Raw genomic sequence first — 19,651 nt, forward strand, 5'->3', positions numbered from 1 at the left:
AGCTAGGTGAGGCTTGTGTTATGTAAATTAAATGAACATTTCTTGTCATGCAAGTATTTTATAAATGCCCACTTCTATGATAGTGGAGGTATTTTTGCAGATCTTTAAATCAACATTCTTTTTTTAAACAATTATTTTTTTCAACCACCAGGAGGCGCTAAATCATACACTTCCCCTTTAAGATGTTAGATTTTTCATCATTTCAAAATTCAACAAAGCAAAATCAATTCCATAGAATTACGTCATTCTATATAAATCAGTGTGACGTTTCAGCTTTTGAATAGTTTGCCTGGTTGCAATCTCTTCACACAGAACTTCAATTAAAAATAAACAATCAATAAACATAGCATTAAAAACTGACTGATTACGCTCATAACCTATGCCCAAAAATGATTATTTGTGGCGAAATTCACCAATATAGAATACCTTTAAATATCATTTAAATAGTTCAACAACAAAATTGTAATACACAATTGGAAGAGTATCAACCCATCATGACATTCATATTTTCCATATCTAGATTTACTATTAAACAATACAGCAATTGGGTCACTAGAAAGTAAAATATCGGCAAAAAGTGACATTTTATGTGAGAAACTTGCCTAATTATAGTCACACGTGATCACTTTGACAGAAGGGAGCCGTCGCTTGCGTACCTCGTGTATCCTTCCGCAACGATCAAATATGAACTCAATACACATCGCTGTTGCATTTTAATGCTATTTAATATAGAACTTTAGATCCAATAGTAGTTTATGAAACGTGGGTTTTAATGAATAATCGTGTAATAGCCTGTTTGAATCGTACCCACGGACTACAAGGCGAGAGCGGAGGGATACGTGCACTAAAAGCCTAGCCTGCTCTACCTTCTTTTTTCCTCGGCGGAGGCCATGATGGGAGCCTGAGTTCAGCTGGAGCGAGTAAAAAAAGAACGATGATTCCCCGGGACGAGGCTGTCAAATCAATCTGTGCAAAATTTTGATTTTTCTATAGTCTGAATACATCTAAGGTGGAGCCTGTCACTTTTTCCCCCTTGTCTGCAATGTTCTCGGCGAGCGCTCGGTGACAATGTTGAATCGCTAAGGAGGTCTTTTTTGGATCGTAGCGAGCTAGCTTAGCTCCCCCCGAGCGAGTGGATACGGGCTTCTTTTTTACCCCCCACCCCTACCCTTCGGGGGGTAACGGGTGAGTTTTTTTCCTATTTGCTTTGGTTTATTTTGTTGACAACTGCATGCATTTTGCTGGGGAGTATTCGGAAGAGCGGAATTGGAAAAGTCGGGCCTTCGCGGAGGAGAAGCCGAGCAAGGCCCGTCTTTATGTTCCAAAGGAAGGCTGTCTAATCCCAACGAGCTCGGCTGGCTAGCTCCGAGGAGGACTTCTCTCCCCTTTTTTACCAAAATCTACCAAACGGATCCTCCGTTTGCACAGATCCTCCCTTAAAACCTGCTTTCATCAATACCCCATAACGGACTTCTATCAGCCGCTGCAATGACTGCCATTATTAAAGAAATTGTCAGCCGGAACAAAAGGAGATACCAGGAGGACGGCTTCGACCTAGATTTAACATGTATCCTTCCATGCATTAGGTTATTTTATTCGATAATTCATGGATTCGTGAAGGTTTTGATTTTTGCAATAAGAAATGTGCAGGGAGCTTGCAGGGGGCATTGCTAGGCTGTCATCCAGCCAGTTTGAAAGATGGTGGATCTGTCAAAAGCGGCGTGCGCGCATGTCACAGTCGTATCGCAGCAGGAAATTCCCGTCCTACTGGACATCGACTCTGCGTGTATGTGTGCATGCAATAAAACGCAAGGTAACAACCGGATGGTGCGGCTTTAAGCTGTAGCATTCTGCAGGCTCACTATTTTAGTTCCTATTTTAGTAGAATCACATCTGGTTAATCAATGCATGCGGTCCCTAATAGAAAAAAACACGATTAGGAATTGGTTTGATATACGACATTAATATGGCGATATACAGCTGCTTGAAATCCTGTTTGCAAGGATATAAACGTGTTTGAATGTTGGGTGTAGCGGTTGTAAATTATTTAAATTGTTGCCATGTTCCTAATGAGTCTGCTTAAATGACACAGACATTGCTCTCTTGTGTCTTCGTTTGCATTCACATTACTTTTTCCCTCGTGATTGACAAGCTGGCACTAGTTTGTATGACATTATCATTTTGAAGCGTCATCACCCTCTACGGGTCGTACCCATAAAGACAGGTGCATCTTACACCTAAACACGAGACTATGAAATGTGTTTTAGTGCAAAGATCACGTATCTAAAATGGAAATTTATTACAAGCCACGCCAAAAATTAAGGTAACATTTCAAAGTGGTAATTGTAATGGAAATAATTTCCTGAAACTGTTAATGTATGCTACATTTAACTGTCCTTCATACCCAACACCCTTTATTAGGAGAGATTTGTCTCATACACAAATATATTTGCGCTTTACTCAACTTCTAAAAATCATGTGTTGATAAATGTAAATGCAAGATATCCATATGTAAATTGCAGCTCTGTTTTTAGCTCTACATGATACCCACCATAATTCTTTTAATGGTACAGGAAATTTATAAAAATTGGCTTTAAAAGTCCTAAAAGTGTTTGGATCTGGCCATAAAAAGGTGTAGGAACCCTGAATAATGTATCTACTGTAGATTTGTTATCACTGCACGGTTAAGACTTTTATTATCACAACATACCTTCAAACCTAATACGGTAAAGGTGTAGTCTCAATTTTATGCGCCTTAGGTATGAAAAGTATATGACAAAATCCTTCCTTGGGGGGAAGGGGTGTCTTATAATCTCGTGCGCCTTTTTTTTGTGCGGGAAATTCAGTAATTAATTACTTTAGTACTACATGAGTACGGCTTGTATTCTCAAGTTATATTTTTTGGCCCATATTGTATATGTGTACTAATTAATTGATCTGACACCCAACCACATATCAAATTTTTCAACCCCTATTTTTATTAGAGATGCAAAGTATGGATGGCATGATAACGGTTATGGCAATGACTGCCTTCTAAAATATTTTATTATTGTAAAAATCCATCATGTTTGTGGTCAATCAAAACCATCGGTATTGGTGCCTATGCCAGCAATTGTGTAGCAGTGGCTACCTTCTAAGGCAGGGGTGCCGAACGAGTTTGATACAAAAAGCTGAAATTTTTAACTGTTAGTCAAAGAGCCACACCACGCACTGACCGGTGTTATGCCGAGAAATGCATCCCTGCCGAGAATTGCATCCCCTCGTTACTATAACCACTTTTACCTCGTTTTATCTCACTTTTATATCACTTTTCGGGAATGTAATGGCGAACATATAACAAAAACCACTTCGTCTTGCATTTGTCGGTAATGTAATACAACTTAAACCATTCCGTCTTTGTATTTGTTGTGAATGTAATCGAACGGTAATCCACACGCAGCACACCGTATATAAATCACTTTTGAGAACTGTTATGCACTCTACCGTAAAGCTTATTATGCTGAAATAAGTTTTATGGTAGAGTGCATAACAGTTTCAATACAAGCGATTTGAATAGAAAAAGGCAAAATAAACATGTTACCTGCACAAAAGTGATTTGTATACGGTGTGCATTGCCGTTCGATTACTTTCACAACAAATACAAAGACGGAATGGTATAAGTTGTATTACATTCCCTAAAAAATGCAAGACGAAGTGGTTTTTGTTATATGTTCGCCATTACACTCTCGAAAAGTGATATAAAAGTGAGATAAAACGAGGTAAAAGTGGTTGTAGTAGCGAGGGGATGCAAATCTCGGCAGGGATGCATTTCTCGGCATAACACCGGCATTAGACGTAACCTACGCAGATGATTGGCAGTCAGTTATGTGTCCGGGGCAGCATAAAAACAGAAAATCTGCCAAATTAATTTTTAATTTTATTAACATTGAAAAATGTGAAAAGGTTTTTAATGTAACTACTTCTTCTCAACATCATGCACTTAACATTTTGTTCCCTTTATGATTAAAAAACATTTGTTTCTGTTTGTGGAAACACAACACTTAGTTGATTTCAGTATTAAATGTGTTTTTCCAATTTTATATATATAATATTAATCAGATAAACGTTTGGGGTTTATTTTTACATATTTTTTGACTGTTTGGGACTCTCTTTAAAATGATTTTTTTTGGATATAGGTTTGGACAGCATGACCCAACTGATTTGCAAAAAAAATGTAATTTTTTCCCCTTATTTTCTGACAAATCAGTAATTAAATAAACATTAATTGGTTTTCTAAGATAATTCATTAAAGTTATATTCTTTGCCTACATTAATTATTTGAAATAGAGGCATTGTTAGTTGATCCGATCAACTGATTAATCAACAAAATAATTGAATGAAAAATAATTTGAAATACTGTTTACAATACTGTAATCTGGGTTATTGGATTCAAGGCAATCTTATTTTACTGAAATTTTTATGTTATTTAAATTTAGCAAATATCAGTATAACTCAAAACTAAAGTATGTCAATTAGTTCATTATTTGTAATTTAGCAAAGTTTCTTATGCATACAGAATTTAGAACAACTGACACAATTTTTACCATTGATACGAAATTTGTGAGTGATTGCACGTGCATTCTCGTGATTTTCTTTTATTCTAGGAGGAAAACGGTGAAAGTAAGAACATAATTGTTTCAAATACAGTCCAAATGCCAAGCCAACCCTAACCCCAAAAAAGATGAGAAAATAAATGTACTCGTTTCGTAGTTGCAGGCACAACAAAAGGTCATGACAGAGGCTGCAATGATGATTTCAGCCAGAAGATTGCGTCAGCAAATATAATATTTAAAAGTTACGGACACTACCTTTAAGCCTTAAAATGTGCAATTTTGGTAATTGGTCAAAAATTACCTGAAGAAATGCTTTGTTCAATACCCAGTCGAGCCATATTCTACATCTTAATATTGTCGCCATATATTGTTATTGTGATATTGTTTATTCAGGGATGTCAGAAATTTACAAATTGTGCCACTATTTATTGCTTTTCCTTCATGGAGGCATTGGAATTGTTACTTTTTTTCCAGTAACTGAGAATTTATCAGTCACGTTTCATTTAAACCTAATGAACCAATTCATAGTAATCTAGTTTTGTGTTGTGTTGTAAAGTAGTAAACACATTATCTAAATAGCTTGGTCTCAAATGATCCAAATTTTAGGTTTAGTTGTCTGTTATGACAATTCATTAGCATGTTTTTTTTTTTTTATATATATATATATATATATATATATATATGGTTGTTTCGGTTTAAGGGCAGCACGGCGGCACAGTTCTAAGGTCTTGGGAACCTCCTGTGTGGGTTCAAATCCAGCTACCAGACTTCCTGTGTGGAGTTTGTATGTTCTCCCCGTGCTTGCGTGGGTTTCCTCCGGGCACTCCGTTTTCCTCCCACCTTCCAAAGACATGCATTTCAGGTGGATTGGCCGGTCCAAAATTGTCCCTAGGTGTGAATGAGCGAGCGAGTTGTCTGTCCCTGTGTGCCCTGCGATTGGCTGGCAACCAGTTCAGGGTGTCCCCTTCCCACTGCCCGATGATTGCCGGGATGGGCTCCAGCACTCCCGCGACCCTACTGAGGATAAGCGGTGCAGCTAATGAGATGAGATGAATGGTTCGGTTAATTGTTTGAATTCCATCTAAAACCATGTTTGGGGTGTTTTTTTCATATTTTACAAAGTAGACATGATAAACCGAATATACATTGAACTCACTTCGTAAACATATGCAAGGTTCCTCTTTCTAATCAAACCGTCCCTGACTTACTTGACATAAGCATTAAAAAACGTGTCGAGGATATTGGCTATTGTGTCACTTTAATTGCTGCAAATAATATTTGAATAACTCAGTTAATTTCCCTGAATTGTCAACAAAATGTCTAAATGCTACACTGCAATAATTATTTTTATTATGTTGCCTCAATGGTGACAAGCCACAGTAAGAAATGTTTGAAAGAACACTCATTAAAAGCGTGGATCTTTACACACAAAGATAAAGTGCACTTAAACAGTATTTTACTGTCGCAGACAACAAGTATCATTAATGATTCAATACAGAATCGTATGCATGATTACACTTATTGTAATGCCTCCACAAGTGATCAATGACTTCATTTACATGCAAGCAATAATCCAATTGAAAACATCATTTTGGATTTTAGGAGTAAGTCAAATAAACATACCTAAAGACAAATGATTAACCCCTCATAGCTTTTGCAAAAACAGAGATCCCTCTGTTTTCGTGGTTAATGGGGACCAGACCCACCCGCGGAAAAAAAAACCCAAATCAGTTAAACTTACCTCGAGATGACGTCATTAGCGAGTGAGAGTATTCAACTGGAACTATAAAATAGATGTACAAATAATGACAGTCGAATGAATGTTTTTTTTGTCATTATACAAAATTAAAACTAAATTGAAGGACATTCGTCTAAAGCACACGCAGTTTCAGGTATGAGTGAAGAGTACCTACTTCAATGTGCATGTTGCGTCCACTCCTGTGTGGTCCAAGCTTTATCACCCCTGACCGCCAAGTGGTGATGGAACATTTGGACTTTTGGTTTTATAGTCATTATACAAATGTAAATCGGCATTGGAGGGCTTTTGCTTTCAGTCTAAGGGAGCAATTTAGAGAGTGGCTGGCTAGCTACGCGCTAGCATCATGTGTCCTCGAATAAAGGCAGCTCTCCATAATGATTAACAAAAAAAAAAAAAAAAAAAAAAAAAAAAGGCCGAATGTAGTGGTTTTCCAAAAATAGTGGCTCCAAAGTCACCCATTTCATGGCTAATGAACCTGGCGTTGGCAAAATAGAAGATCTGTAGCGGTGGCTTCAAAGAGTTGATATCCTAGCCTTTAGCAGTAAGCTGGACCAGGAGCACTGCTCTTGCCTTCTTCCCAGACGCCACCCAGGTCGCTTCTGGAACCCGATAATAATGCCACGAAGCAGCCACTGGTCAACAGCATTTTTTTACGTCCTTGGAGTCCGATTGAATTGATGAAATTCTTTTCAATGTAATTATCCGCTAAAAGTTAGCAGACTATCATTCTCGGCTTGTTTTGATTTGGAGACGTAGAGTGCGCATGCCCGTCCCCGGCTGTTTGACTGACAGCATACTTGAGCCTATCGCAGTCGCATATGCAAACAGTTACACCCACACGAGCACAAAATCTGCCCCGTGCAGGAACTTGCTGTGTACTCGCTCACTAAAATAAACAATATGTTGATATCAAAAGACAATAAAGAAAATACAATTAAAAATTTGCGAAGGAGTCAACCAGAGGAATAGCGAGGAGTTTTTGTACTCCGATTAAAAGGACGAAGCAGGAGCAACCTCAATATGTAAATAGACATTGTTTTTACATTTAACTTTTTACAATTATTAAAACATGATTTATTTTATGTCACTCACCAAATTTATCTAAGTTCTGCGCTTGTTTCTTCTGTGCACTAAAAATGAGCGCTGTAGCCGTGTCTCGCGTTTGAATAAGATGATGGCTTACCAATAGCACAGACTTGCATGATATATGGATGGATGCAACTGTAGTATCCACTATTTATAAATGAATACAATTAATACGCATTTTCACTGTAGGAGCAAAAACTTAAATGAAAATATCACAGACCAATGAACCAAAACACATGAGACTTTTTTTGCAAGTAATTCAGAGTTTGTGTGAGTCATTCGCCTCTGCACCACAGTTCTGTATTTGCTTGAACGTTATTGGAAGTTTACAGAGACAAGTCTCCGTTCTATTAAAGTCCGACATGCTCTTTAAATGTTTGTGCGTCTCTATGTACTGCCAGGATATGCAATGTCTGCTTTGTAAACTTTGCAATGAGTCTTATTGGCCGTATTTAGGCTAAAATGCTCCTAAACTTTAGATATTTTGATACGCATAGTTGATGTTGACATCGCCATTTCTGTGTTTGTTACAGCTTGATACAGAGGCTATTGTGAATGTGCGATTCTCATTAGAGAATTAATTCATGTAGAGAGGCCTCTCGTGTCTGGCTACAATAGGTGATCGACTATAACAAGGGCAGGCAACCTATGGCTCTTTTCTTGAGTACATATGGCTCCAAAATAAAATGTAACTATTGCACATCTCTGTGGCGTTCCAAAGTCAAGTGATTTAATCCCGATTTTGGCCCATATAAAGCCAAAGCAACTTAATGCAGAATTTCGATAAACCATTTAAACTGAAAAAATAAAAACGCTGGCGAACGACTTTGATTGGGTGAGCAGTACAGGTGGGCGGATCCCTGCACACAGCGCAAGGCACTTCCTTCTCTCTCTCTCGCTCTTGCGCAGTGCTGTCCACACCGAAAGTGAATATGACGATATGCTTATCGTTTGTAGTAATTTGTGACATTTTTGCATGCACATTGTTTTGAAACCGTTAAGGACAAATTTAATGAAAAAAATTACCTCAACACTCTTAACTAAAGGTGGAAGACAAATTGTAAATGACATATTTACATTGATTTGGGACAAAGGATTTGGCGTTATCATTTCATACATTTGGTTAAATCATCAAATGACACACATCTAAATAAAATGTGCTGAAGAATTAGCTTTTGTCTAGAGAGCTTGTTTGGCAGTTTTTCCAATTTTGTCTGAAAATGTATGATGTGGCTCTCTCAATTTCTTTTTAAAAATTGTTTTGCTTTTATGGCTCTTTGGGTCAAAAAGGTTCCTGACCCATGGACTATAAAATTCGTTGCTGACTTTTTCTATTATTAATTTTGGCGACGTCGACTAATCGTTGCAGCCCGAAATATATTGCCCACCCCCTTTTTTCTGGTACCCTAATGGTTGAAAATTTGACCTCCAGGCTGACACTTGATTGTCCTACAATAACTTGTCCTTTAATCTGTTTATGGAAACAACACAAGGGTAAGTAAAGCAGCCAAAATTTGCTGCTTTCATCCCATCCCCAAATGGTCCCATTAACTCGTCAAACCTAGCTTGCAGGTTCCTATTTCATACAAATTATAAAGCCTCAGTCCTGTGTGCACTTGATTGTAAAAGCAACTGGAGCTGTTTTTTTTGTAGCGGAACCCTGTACAGTGCAGAGTTCAATCTGATGTTATCTGCAGAAATGTGTCATGACTCCATGCTGAAGTGATTGTTGTCTGTGTGGAGCTTTTGGTGAGGGAGGATTGTCCTTCAGAAAGTGAGGGAAGGGGAGGCTTCTCCGTTTCTGGCTTTTACAATGCGAGCCTTGTTATCGCTTTCTGGCGCAGCGTCTGAAACAATATGCAGTTATGTAATGCACAGTTAAAAAGGGGGAGTTAAGGAGTGATCTTGTGTCAGCCCTCCGCTTCACAACTTTTTGGTCTTGACTACTCCCACTCTTAATTCTCCCTCCTTGCTTTCCCCCAATTTCCTTTGCCGTCCTCCTTCCCGCCCCCCTGCTTGCTGTACAGTTCTCACTCGCCTCACCCACAGTTGTAAGTAAATTTGGCATTGCCATAGAATCCAGGCAAGGGATCGCTTTAAATAGAAGGCGTTCCTGAAATGGTTGATTTTTTTTGTTTTTGTTTGTTTTTTGTTTTTGTTTGTTTTCTCCTCAGCTTCTGTCAGGGGGTCTCTCATATGCGTTTCCTCACAGCTGCATACCCCTTTCAGGGATGTGATTTTTCCGCTAATTCGCGGAATTCCGCTTTTTTATCTCCAAAAATAAAATTTTAAAATTTCCGGTGTTTTAATTGGTAAAAAAAAACGATTTCGTCTCGACAGCATGCCATTTGAGTGTTTCCGTAACTGAAATGAAACGTACTTGCGATTGGTTGAAGTCTCGTGTTGACCAATAAACGCGCTTGTTATAGGAGTGTGCCATTGTTCATTTCTCACACGTTTTTGCCGGGTGTTTAAAGAAAGATGTCCGTGATCGAACGCAAAGATGCTCCGCGAGCTAAAGAAATTGATAAGATTGTAAAAAACAAGTTTCGATGGGACTGGTTGGAGAAGGAATTATCTACGAATGTTGGAAAGAAGACTGTGACGAATTTGTTCAATGACTTTATTCGGAAGATCGATCGTGCCGGGAAAGCACTTTGCATTTGGTGTCATGATACCATCGACTATGGTGGGAGAGGTTTCAAAGCTCTTGAAAGTCACGCAAAGAGCAAAAAACACGTGAAAGAACTCCAGTCAAGAACGACAAATTATTCCATCGCTGGAAGTTTCGGTGCCCAAACGAAAACTCCAAAACTTTACGGCCTCCATCCCTTATTGACATCACAATCGGAAGCGGTAATAAAGAGACGTGATCCACCCCAACAACCTGTACCAGTTGCTGATAGAGTCGTGAATTTTGAGGTAGGTGGTAAACTTTTCAAATTTATTTGACAGTTTTCCCATTTTTTTCGAAAATATTATAACGTAATAAAAATGGCCATAAATATTTAACAATTACAATAATAGATTTTCATGTGTACATTACACCAACACTTTACTGTAGGGCCTATACTTATTGTACTTTCATTTATCAAATACTTGGATACGCTGCTATTAAAGAAATAAATTATTACATTTAAAATATGATTTAGGAAATTTAAAAATATTATTAAGCCTAATAGTAATCAAAACTATTGTCAGTATTTATATTTTTTAAATTAAGTACTTGTATGATATTCTACCATTGATTTTCTTAATGGCCACGATATTATTATGGTACATAATTTACTTAATATTAATAACATGGTTAATCATTGACACAAACTCAAATGAATGCTGCATGTTTGCACTTTTTAGGTTTCAAGATGTTGAGTGTCTTGATGTATGCAGTTACAGAGATGATCTTAGTCGAATGCATGATTGTGTTTTTATCAGAGCTTGCTGCATGAGGTATTTTATGTTTTTGTTATCCATTATGTATTAAGAATGATTGATTAAATGATTTATTGCATGGTAAATATTATTTCCAATGGTTTGTAGCTAATTTTCAACATTTTTTTGTCACCATAATAAATACTCTGACATGTGAATGTGCATGAAAGTTTAGACTAAATCCTTTTTTATTTACTTTGGTCGCATGACATTTTGGATTATAATTCAAATAATTATTTAAATTATTTAATTGTTTACTGATTATTGTTAAATTTTCTATTTCTTTGTCATCTGAGTGCATTGAAAGTACTTAAAAAAACCCATGAGCTCCGGGGGGGGTCTTCGCCCCACTTTTCCCCCCACCAGGGCACTGCCCTGGTCCTACCTGGTTCCCCCCCCCCCCCCCAGCTAGCAATCACCCCCCCCCCCCCCCCCCCCGCTAATTTTCAGATAATTTCACTTTGGTCAAATCACATCCCTGCCCTTTACACCACAACCACTCAACCAACTGCTAGGACACCTCATCTCCTTTTCTCCGTGCCTTAGGCTCAGACTCTCCTTGGAGTTGTAAAGCTTTAAAAAACACTTAAAACATTTCGTCAGTGAGGCCAAGGGTTGTAGGAGGCTACTGTTGTTGAGCCATGCAATCATGTCCCACTTACCCTATTTGTTTATAATGTGCTATTTTTGACTCAAAGAAGAAATCAAAAGTGTGAGTGCACATTATACACACACATTATATAGGTGTACTTTATTTGAGCAATAATAATTCAGTCGAAAAATATTGCTGACCACATTTGCACAACATTTGATGCAATGGGATTCAAACCCAGATTGCTTCTTACCCACTAGGTCACTAGGGATATAGCAAAATGCCTCAGCTTCGCATATCATCATACATACATACATACCATTTTTATTTACGATACCAAATTGTTGAATACGTGGGGCTATGAATAATATCATTTATTGACAACATAAACTATGACCAAAATACCAAAATCTAATTTACAATTTATTTAATCTCTTACAAAGTCCGATTTATTGTCCATAAATGATTTGAATCTTGACCGGACATATTCAGCAACGTGGTACAGTCAGTAAAAAATAGCATGATGACGAGATAAAACCTTTACCTCTGTCATCTATAATCCTAGCTGTCTAGGTGGTAAGAATTGGCGCTGTCCCCGTCACGATGGGGATTCGCATCCATTTGCAATCGTTCTCCACACAACACTTGTGACCTATAATGCTTGGAGTAATCTGAGAAAATGTAAAAGAATATTTTATACCTAGTTTAATCAAAAAATAGGGGAGCTTTATACACGAGTGCACGTTATATACAACGAAATACGATACGCTGTTTGAAGCAAAAGCATTAACAAGTTGTTTTTTTCAATGACTATTTTTATCCAAATAATTTTTGGAAGTTGAAGGTAGACAAGTGTTTTTCCTGCAAGAAAACATCAAACAAAACTGACCCGTTACGCAATGACCATTAAGATTTTTATCTGTTGGCTTGCATTAGCAGTGCTTCCTGTATTTATAAAGTGAAATAGCATTGTTTGGACTTACCCACTTGTAATTACATGGTGGACAATGTACTAATTTATGTGGAAGGGTTTGACTCTACTATGTTATACCACACTCATATTGTACTCTATGAATACTATGTAACTATATGTTACATTGGTCTGGAACCTTTTCTGTACCATGTACCAGTTTGATGTCTGACTCTTATTTTTGCAGCCTGGCCTAATAATAACACATAGTAATGATAATATTGGTAATAATAATAATGAGCCCAAATCCACTGAAAAATCACTATACAACAGGGGATCTATATCGCATAGGAAGCACTACATTTTATCTCATCACACTGTTTTTACCCACAGTACCATGTTGTAAAACGTTGTTTTGGCTGAACCATTTCCCTTAATGCTCGCTTACAATGTTGTACAACATGGCACCATAAGTAAAATTAGTGTGAGGTAAAATGTCAACTACAACCATTTTGGTCTATTGCTTAGGATTCGTCATTCTCACTGCCGAGATCTGATCAAGGACACAGAAAGAGAGACCTACAGTCCTAGTAATTTATTAATGCATTTAATTATTCATGTATTTTATTCATTTATATATTTCCTCTTGTTGTGTGCCCATAGATTGTTTGCAATGAGTGCCTGTTTTTATTTTCGACCCATGCACTGTTTCTTTACAAGGCTATCATTGGCATTTCGGTTACACGCCAACAGTAAGCCAAAGCTAAGAAATAACAAGATAGTTTGTCAATATATTATTATGGACTCGATAGCAAGAATCATAAACGTAACACTTCTCAAACTTGATCTTAAGTGTGCGTTGCAACCCCAACATTTTTGATGAGTGTCTCGTATGTTTTTGCTTTCAAGCAAAACATTCTTCTTTTTCTCTTTGATCATAGTGTCTGCTGGGATTATGTAAAACTTCTAATTATGATCAGTAACGTTTTTTTTCTCTGATTGTGGCACTTCAACACACATGAAAACTACTACCACCTATGACAGCATTCCTTTCCTCCGTCTTCTCACCAGCTCATGTACTCTTTTGCCTCCAGGCCAAGCCCCGTTCACGGGATATGTCACATTGTTTACAAACAAATCAAAGGGTAAATAATCTGCACCAAATCTTAATTTTTGTTTTCGGGAAAGGAGGAAAAAATGATGGTATACAAGAATAAATACAGTATAAGCAAAAAAATAAGGAAATGTTTTCTCTTTCTGAGCGGCTCGGTACTAAACGACCCATGCCCCAGTGTCAGTCCACAGCTCTGTGGTTGCCCACCACTTCTATACTGTATAATGCCAACTGAATAGACTGATACCTTACAAACTTTTTTTATACTATTGAATCAGCGTGTTTTTTTTTTAAATTTTATTGTATTATTATTTTTTTTTATTAATTTGTCTTTAATCAGACTACAGCATGATGGACTAACATAAAATCTGATTAAGTCTCAGGCCTGTAAATTAATTTCATTATGATGACCTGCACATTTTTCTTGTCACGTTTTCATTCTTATAAGGGTTTTGCAGTTAAGCCAGTTGCATTCGTGCACACTATTTGCAAAGTTTGTTATTCGAGCGCTACTTTCTTAGAAAAGGTTTTGACATTCACTAACATGGCTCAACAGCAATTCAGAAAGGAGAGCTGGAGGGAATCAAAAGCAGCTCAACATCAAAACTACCTATCCAATTAGAAAAACTGAGCTCTCCTGTTTGGACACAAAGTGTGCGAAAAGGATGCCCTTCAGTTACTGGTTAATGTGTGAAATCCCTGGGATTTACGGTAGTGAGCAGGTTTCACTTTCAGATGGGCGGCAGCGGTTATTCACGCCAACCCGATTATTCTGTATAACGGCAGCCTGACACCAACGTGTTGTTCTTTTTAAGAGTTAATGTGTGTCACTGTATAATTGGCCTTGACACTTTTCAATGTTTTTTTTTTTCCTGTGCCGTAGCCCTTTTCGGTGACATCATGCCATTTGGAAAAATCAGTCAAGATGCACAGTCGCACTCAATCTCTAATATGCTCGTTTATGCTGTTTTTTTCTTATATTTTTAGTTGATCCATAATGGCACCGTCCCATTTAAACAATTGGACTGAGTTTTAGTAACTGGAGATTCGCTGCCATGTTCCAAATAATTCAGTTTCTGAAATTTGTAGGGCTATAGGATTAGGGTTTGTTTGTTTGTCTTCAATATCTGTTTGAGATGAGTTTTTCATATCTTTATATAAACTTAAATCATAATCCAATGACATTGCTTGGAATCTAATAATAATATGAACTATGTTTTGATGTATATAAATTATCGTTACACCATGGGAAACCAAGAAGCAGTTGTAAGACTTTAATGTACATCATATATATACTACTCAATACTCTGTTTGCAACAATGTTATGACGGTTACTGTTGGTTGCGATGGATTTAAAATAAATACCCAGACACTATACAAGTAACAACGGCTGCTTACTCAACACCACTTGGCAGCAGAAATATTGTTATTTTAACCATGATCAAGTTTTAGCCTCTCTTTTTCTCTTTTTACACTGATGGTAAAATGTCTGTCCTGCTGATCCTAAAGTCTGTTGTTCTCTTCTTGACTTTACTGTGAGGAAAGCTTTTTTTCTCAAGGCTGATTATTTCTACCAATGAACCCTCTTTTCTGTTTCTTGGGGATTTTTTATTGTTGGTATGCCATTGTATTCTTTTAAAGCAATTATCTGCAAAACCTTGGAAATGGTTCTGTGTCTAAGTGTCAATAGAACATAGCTGGCAGAAATACTTGAGACCCTAACAAACATAAAATAATGAAAGTCAACCTGTTAGCATTTTTTTAAATCAGTGTTGTATTTGGACTTTTTTTGACACAGGAAATGGTGGAATAGATAATTTGGTGCATGTATAGGTTAGTATTGGTCATAAATCATTTGAAATATTATTTGAACCAATCATTTTTGACCATGCAATTTGAATATCCTGGACCTAATTGGTTATTTTCTTTGGAAGGGAGTAACATATTGGTTTTGTTTCGGAATTGATTAAATATCTCATGGATAATAATTTGCAACAGACTTTCCTGTTGTTTGTCCTTCAAAATGAGCGACCATTCAATGTTTTAGTACTTTTTCATATAGCGCTATGAATATAAAATTTCACCATATGTATTTGACTCAAGGAAGAAAATTTTGTCCCACATTTGTTGGGAGTGTGACTTGAAGTTGTCGTTCATTATGACATCATGAGATGAGGACAAAATGTTACAGGTCACTATTGCAAAGGTCTAAAAAGTGACTTATTTCTTTTTCATCAGCTATGTACTTTCAGAAATTAAGATAAGGTCGAATACACTTCCCCTCCAAAGATTCACTTATGGGTTTTTACAAATATTTCACTCAAAATCTCAAATCTCCCAAATGTGTTTGTATTTGCAAAATGATTTTGTAGCATAAGTTGTTTATTATCGCACTTATACTTGTCTATACGTCAAAACTTGCATAGCCACATTTTGGTCCGTTTGTTATCATCTCCCGTAAAAAGAAGGAATATGGGACCACGTACAAGCCAATGAACTGCTGCTGAGCTGGGATTCTACTATTGTGCTCCAAGCACACAGAAAGTCTTCCTCATAGATTGTACTCCAGTTTGTACTTAAAGTAGCTGTCTATCTTCACCCAAGCTTATTCAGCTAGCTAGTAAGGCTGCAACTAACGATTATCTGAATAGTTGACTAGTCAACAACTATTGAAACGATTAGTCGAATAAGGAAGTTAATTTAACCGTGGAAAATGCTAATAGCCACTCATTAGCAGCAGTACAACAGTAAATTAAACAAATATGTGCATTTTGTAAAGCACATTCAGGGGTCAACTGCAAAGTCTATAATATGAGAAATTAAGGGTTTTCAAGAGTTTGAAATCAAACCGTGTTGACAACTATTTAACGTTTTAACAACTGACGTTTGTTCTTCGGGCTGCATGCATTTAATTTCAAATACTTTTGTCAGTCTCTAATCAACTGTCTTATGTGCTCTTTAAATATTTGTGTGTCACCGAGCTACAGCCATGATACGCAGGGTCGACTTTGCTAACTTTTTATTTAGCAATTTTTTTTCTGTATCCAGGCTAAAATACTCCCAAAGGTTAGAAGTTTTGGCATGCGTAGTAGTTGACGCCGCCATTTCTGTATGTTTGTTAGTGCTCGAAACAGATGTTATTGCACATTTGAGTCTTTCAGCAGAGATTTATGTTCCTGTAAAGATGCCTCTGTTGGAAAAATGTGTCTGGCGACAATAGACAACAAATTTCAGTGTTAACTATTATTAATTTTTGCCGACTATTTCTATTGTGAATTTTTGTCAACAACGGCGACTAATCGTTGCACCTAGAGGTAAGCTCTCAAGCCTGTGCCCGGACCCGTCCTTCTACCGAGTCCTTACAATAAGAAATATGAAAATTCAGGTTTGCTTTGGGTTTTGTCCCTAAAATCAAGTTAACTGGTCAGGTTTGGGCTTTAAAACCCATGGAGTCGGGATGGATTTTTTTTTTTTTTGGCCTGATCTTGCCTCTAGTTGCAGCCCTACTAGCCAACTATCTGTCTAACTCTTGCCTAATGCAACTCGGTGTACGGAGTAAAGCATTCCAAACTTGTGCAAACTAAACCCCAGTGAGAGATACTCTAGTTTTGCAGCCGTGCTGTTAAAACGTTTGCACTCTAAAAATACACGCAGGTCACGGAGCAGAGATGCTCCTCTTGAGCATCCACATGTGGTCTTGGCTCAAGCAGGAGCGCAGTTCTTCATGTCCTTTCTCTTCACCGTCAAGGCCATCTGTCACAACACACACACACACAGCGTCAATCCCGCGCTTCTCATCTAGCCGCGACTTTATTGACGTCGGCTCAAAATTTTATCACGGTCTGCTGCCCATGCCTGTGTTCATGTACTCGTGTGCTCTAATTCCTAGCGATGGCAATGCCTCGTTAAATAGCGAAACAAGTAATTCATTGTGTTGCGACGCTGGCCAACAGCGCCATTCAAAAGGCTGCCCCTTTCCTTGACCCTCCCCCGACTGAACAGATATCTACCCAAACATCATCGCCATGGGCTTTCCAGCAGAGCGACTCGAAGGCGTGTATAGAAACAATATAGACGATGTAGTACGGTGAGTTCTTACACACAGGCTGAAAAAAATTGCACTGATTTGATATCCTTTGCTAACTTTGAGGTATTTTTTTTCCCTGTGTCCTGTAAACAGGTTTTTAGATTCAAAGCATAAAAACCATTACAAAATTTACAACCTGTAAGTATTGTTTTGAGATTATTTCCACTTTGAGTTTACTCATTCCTGATTTCTGACTGTATGTTCACATTTCAGCTGCGCAGAAAGACACTACGATGCTGCCAAATTTAACTGCAGAGGTATGCCACTTTATTCTCTTTCCAGTACAGCTCTTGAGTCACTAAAAAGTTCAAATTTAAGGGAATTTTCAAATACTGTAATATTCCATGGGAATTACGAGGAATAAATGTGAATAAACCAAAATGTAATGGCAATTAGAGCTGGAAGAGAGAGTTGTTTTACATTTCCCCATAAATCTAATTCGATTTCATGCAGTAAACATATTTCAGATTAAGTCAGCAGTCAAAAGTGAAGGTTGTCATGCAAATATTGGTAAACTACCAAAGAGAATATTGCATTGTCTGGACTAAATGGTGCGCTTAGAAAAAAAAATAATGCCAGAAAATTGCAAGTGTGCCTTACAGACCGGAAAATATGGTTTGTTAAAATTGGAAATGCAAAAAAAAAAAAAAAAAAATTGTCCTGATAAGTTTCAGGTTCATAGACACTCAAAATAACGTAGGAAGACATAAATAGATGTTAAACTTGCAAGGAGAAAAGGAGATGACTGTACAAAAACCTTGACAATGCCAAAATGCAAATCCGTTTTAAAAGCCCTCCCTTAAGCTTTTCTTTTTTATTATCTCCTAGGTTACAAAAAGCAGATAACTACAACCTTTAGGGGGTATCAAAGAACAGCAACATTGTTGGCCAATAGTGACAATGATGTAAATCGTGCATAATAGTCAAAATAACAAACAACATTGAGGGATAATGATCCACATAAAAAACAGCCATCCGATGGAATCTCCTTTGCAGGTATAGAATCGTAAAAACATAATTGGCTCATATGGTAACCATTTATGAAATCTTTTTTTAGTGGTGAAACACGATTTTCTAATGATATTTCTTGATGATATAAGTGTCCATTATGTTCTGATATTTATTTTAATGCCACCATATTAGTTTCAGTTTAATGTGCCTTATAGTCCTGTATGCCTAATAACTAAATATTTCACAAGACTTTTTTTTAAGGTGTGCATTGTAATTTGGTCTATGGTCCAGAAAATCTGTTACCCAAGTTTTTAGTATATGCTAAAAGTATGGTAGTATTAGTACTAACACAAATGGGCACATTTGAATATTAAGTTGTTTTATTAATCATCAAAGGTTCTTTTATTAAGTTCACCTACAGGTAAGTCATGATGACATTCATGTATATTTTTACCAACATTTTATCGGCGTTTCGGTCCCTTCATAATCCGCATACATAAAATGCAGTCTGCTTTTCCTCTTACTTCTTTTACACATCACAAAATTAAATCTAAATGAGAATAACAGGACAAAAAAAGTATAATTGAATGTGATAACTATTTTTCATGTAATTCTGAATTCAAAATAAATTTAACCGAACTTTAAATTTTAGATTCTTGCTCAAACTTTCCATCTCCACTCACCCTTGAAATCTTTTAAAGTTTTTCAGCTCGTTTAAATTTCGCCTGACTATCTGCCTTGCTCCCTCAGTTGCACAGTACCCCTTCGAAGACCACAACCCCCCTCAGCTGGAGCTTATTAAACCGTTCTGCGAAGACTTGGACCAGTGGCTCAGCGAAGACGACAATCACGTGGCAGCCATCCACTGTAAGGCCGGCAAGGGCCGCACCGGGGTGATGATCTGTGCTTATCTCCTCCACCGAGGCAAGTTCCTGGAAGCCCAAGAGGCACTCGACTTTTACGGCGAAGTCAGGACAAGGGATAAGAAGGTAAGGTCCATTTTTGCAACAGGTCAGGTAATATGAATGCATTTACAAGTCAATATTCTATTTATCAATATGCCGGTGAATCCCATGAATAGAAAGATTTAAATACAGTCAAGGCACATTCCAGTCACTTAAATCCTTC

The 19,651-nt window shown here is 37.3% G+C and overlaps 1 protein-coding gene across 3 annotated transcripts in view; it reads left to right on the forward strand.

Moving 5' to 3' along the window:
• Positions 1-873: 873 nt before the first annotated feature.
• Positions 874-19,651, forward strand: part of LOC148353689 (phosphatidylinositol 3,4,5-trisphosphate 3-phosphatase and dual-specificity protein phosphatase PTEN) — a 28,083-nt gene continuing 9,305 nt past the window's right edge. For 2 of the 3 annotated variants that reach the window (XM_088351004.1, XM_088351002.1), the window contains exons 1-5: positions 874-1,567; positions 17,488-17,572; positions 17,666-17,710; positions 17,786-17,829; positions 19,274-19,512. In XM_088351004.1, coding sequence (XP_088207130.1) covers positions 1,489-1,567; positions 17,488-17,572; positions 17,666-17,710; positions 17,786-17,829; positions 19,274-19,512 — 492 coding nt within the window. In that variant the 5' untranslated portion in view covers positions 874-1,488. The remainder of the gene's footprint in view (positions 1,568-17,487; positions 17,573-17,665; positions 17,711-17,785; positions 17,830-19,273; positions 19,513-19,651) is intronic. The other variant, XM_088351003.1, reaches the window with a different exon arrangement.

This window comes from Urocampus carinirostris, chromosome 13 (assembly GCF_059441175.1).
Source record: "Urocampus carinirostris isolate Australia breed hairy pipefish chromosome 13, RoL_Ucar_1.0, whole genome shotgun sequence".
Classification (NCBI taxonomy): Eukaryota; Metazoa; Chordata; class Actinopteri; order Syngnathiformes; family Syngnathidae; genus Urocampus; species Urocampus carinirostris.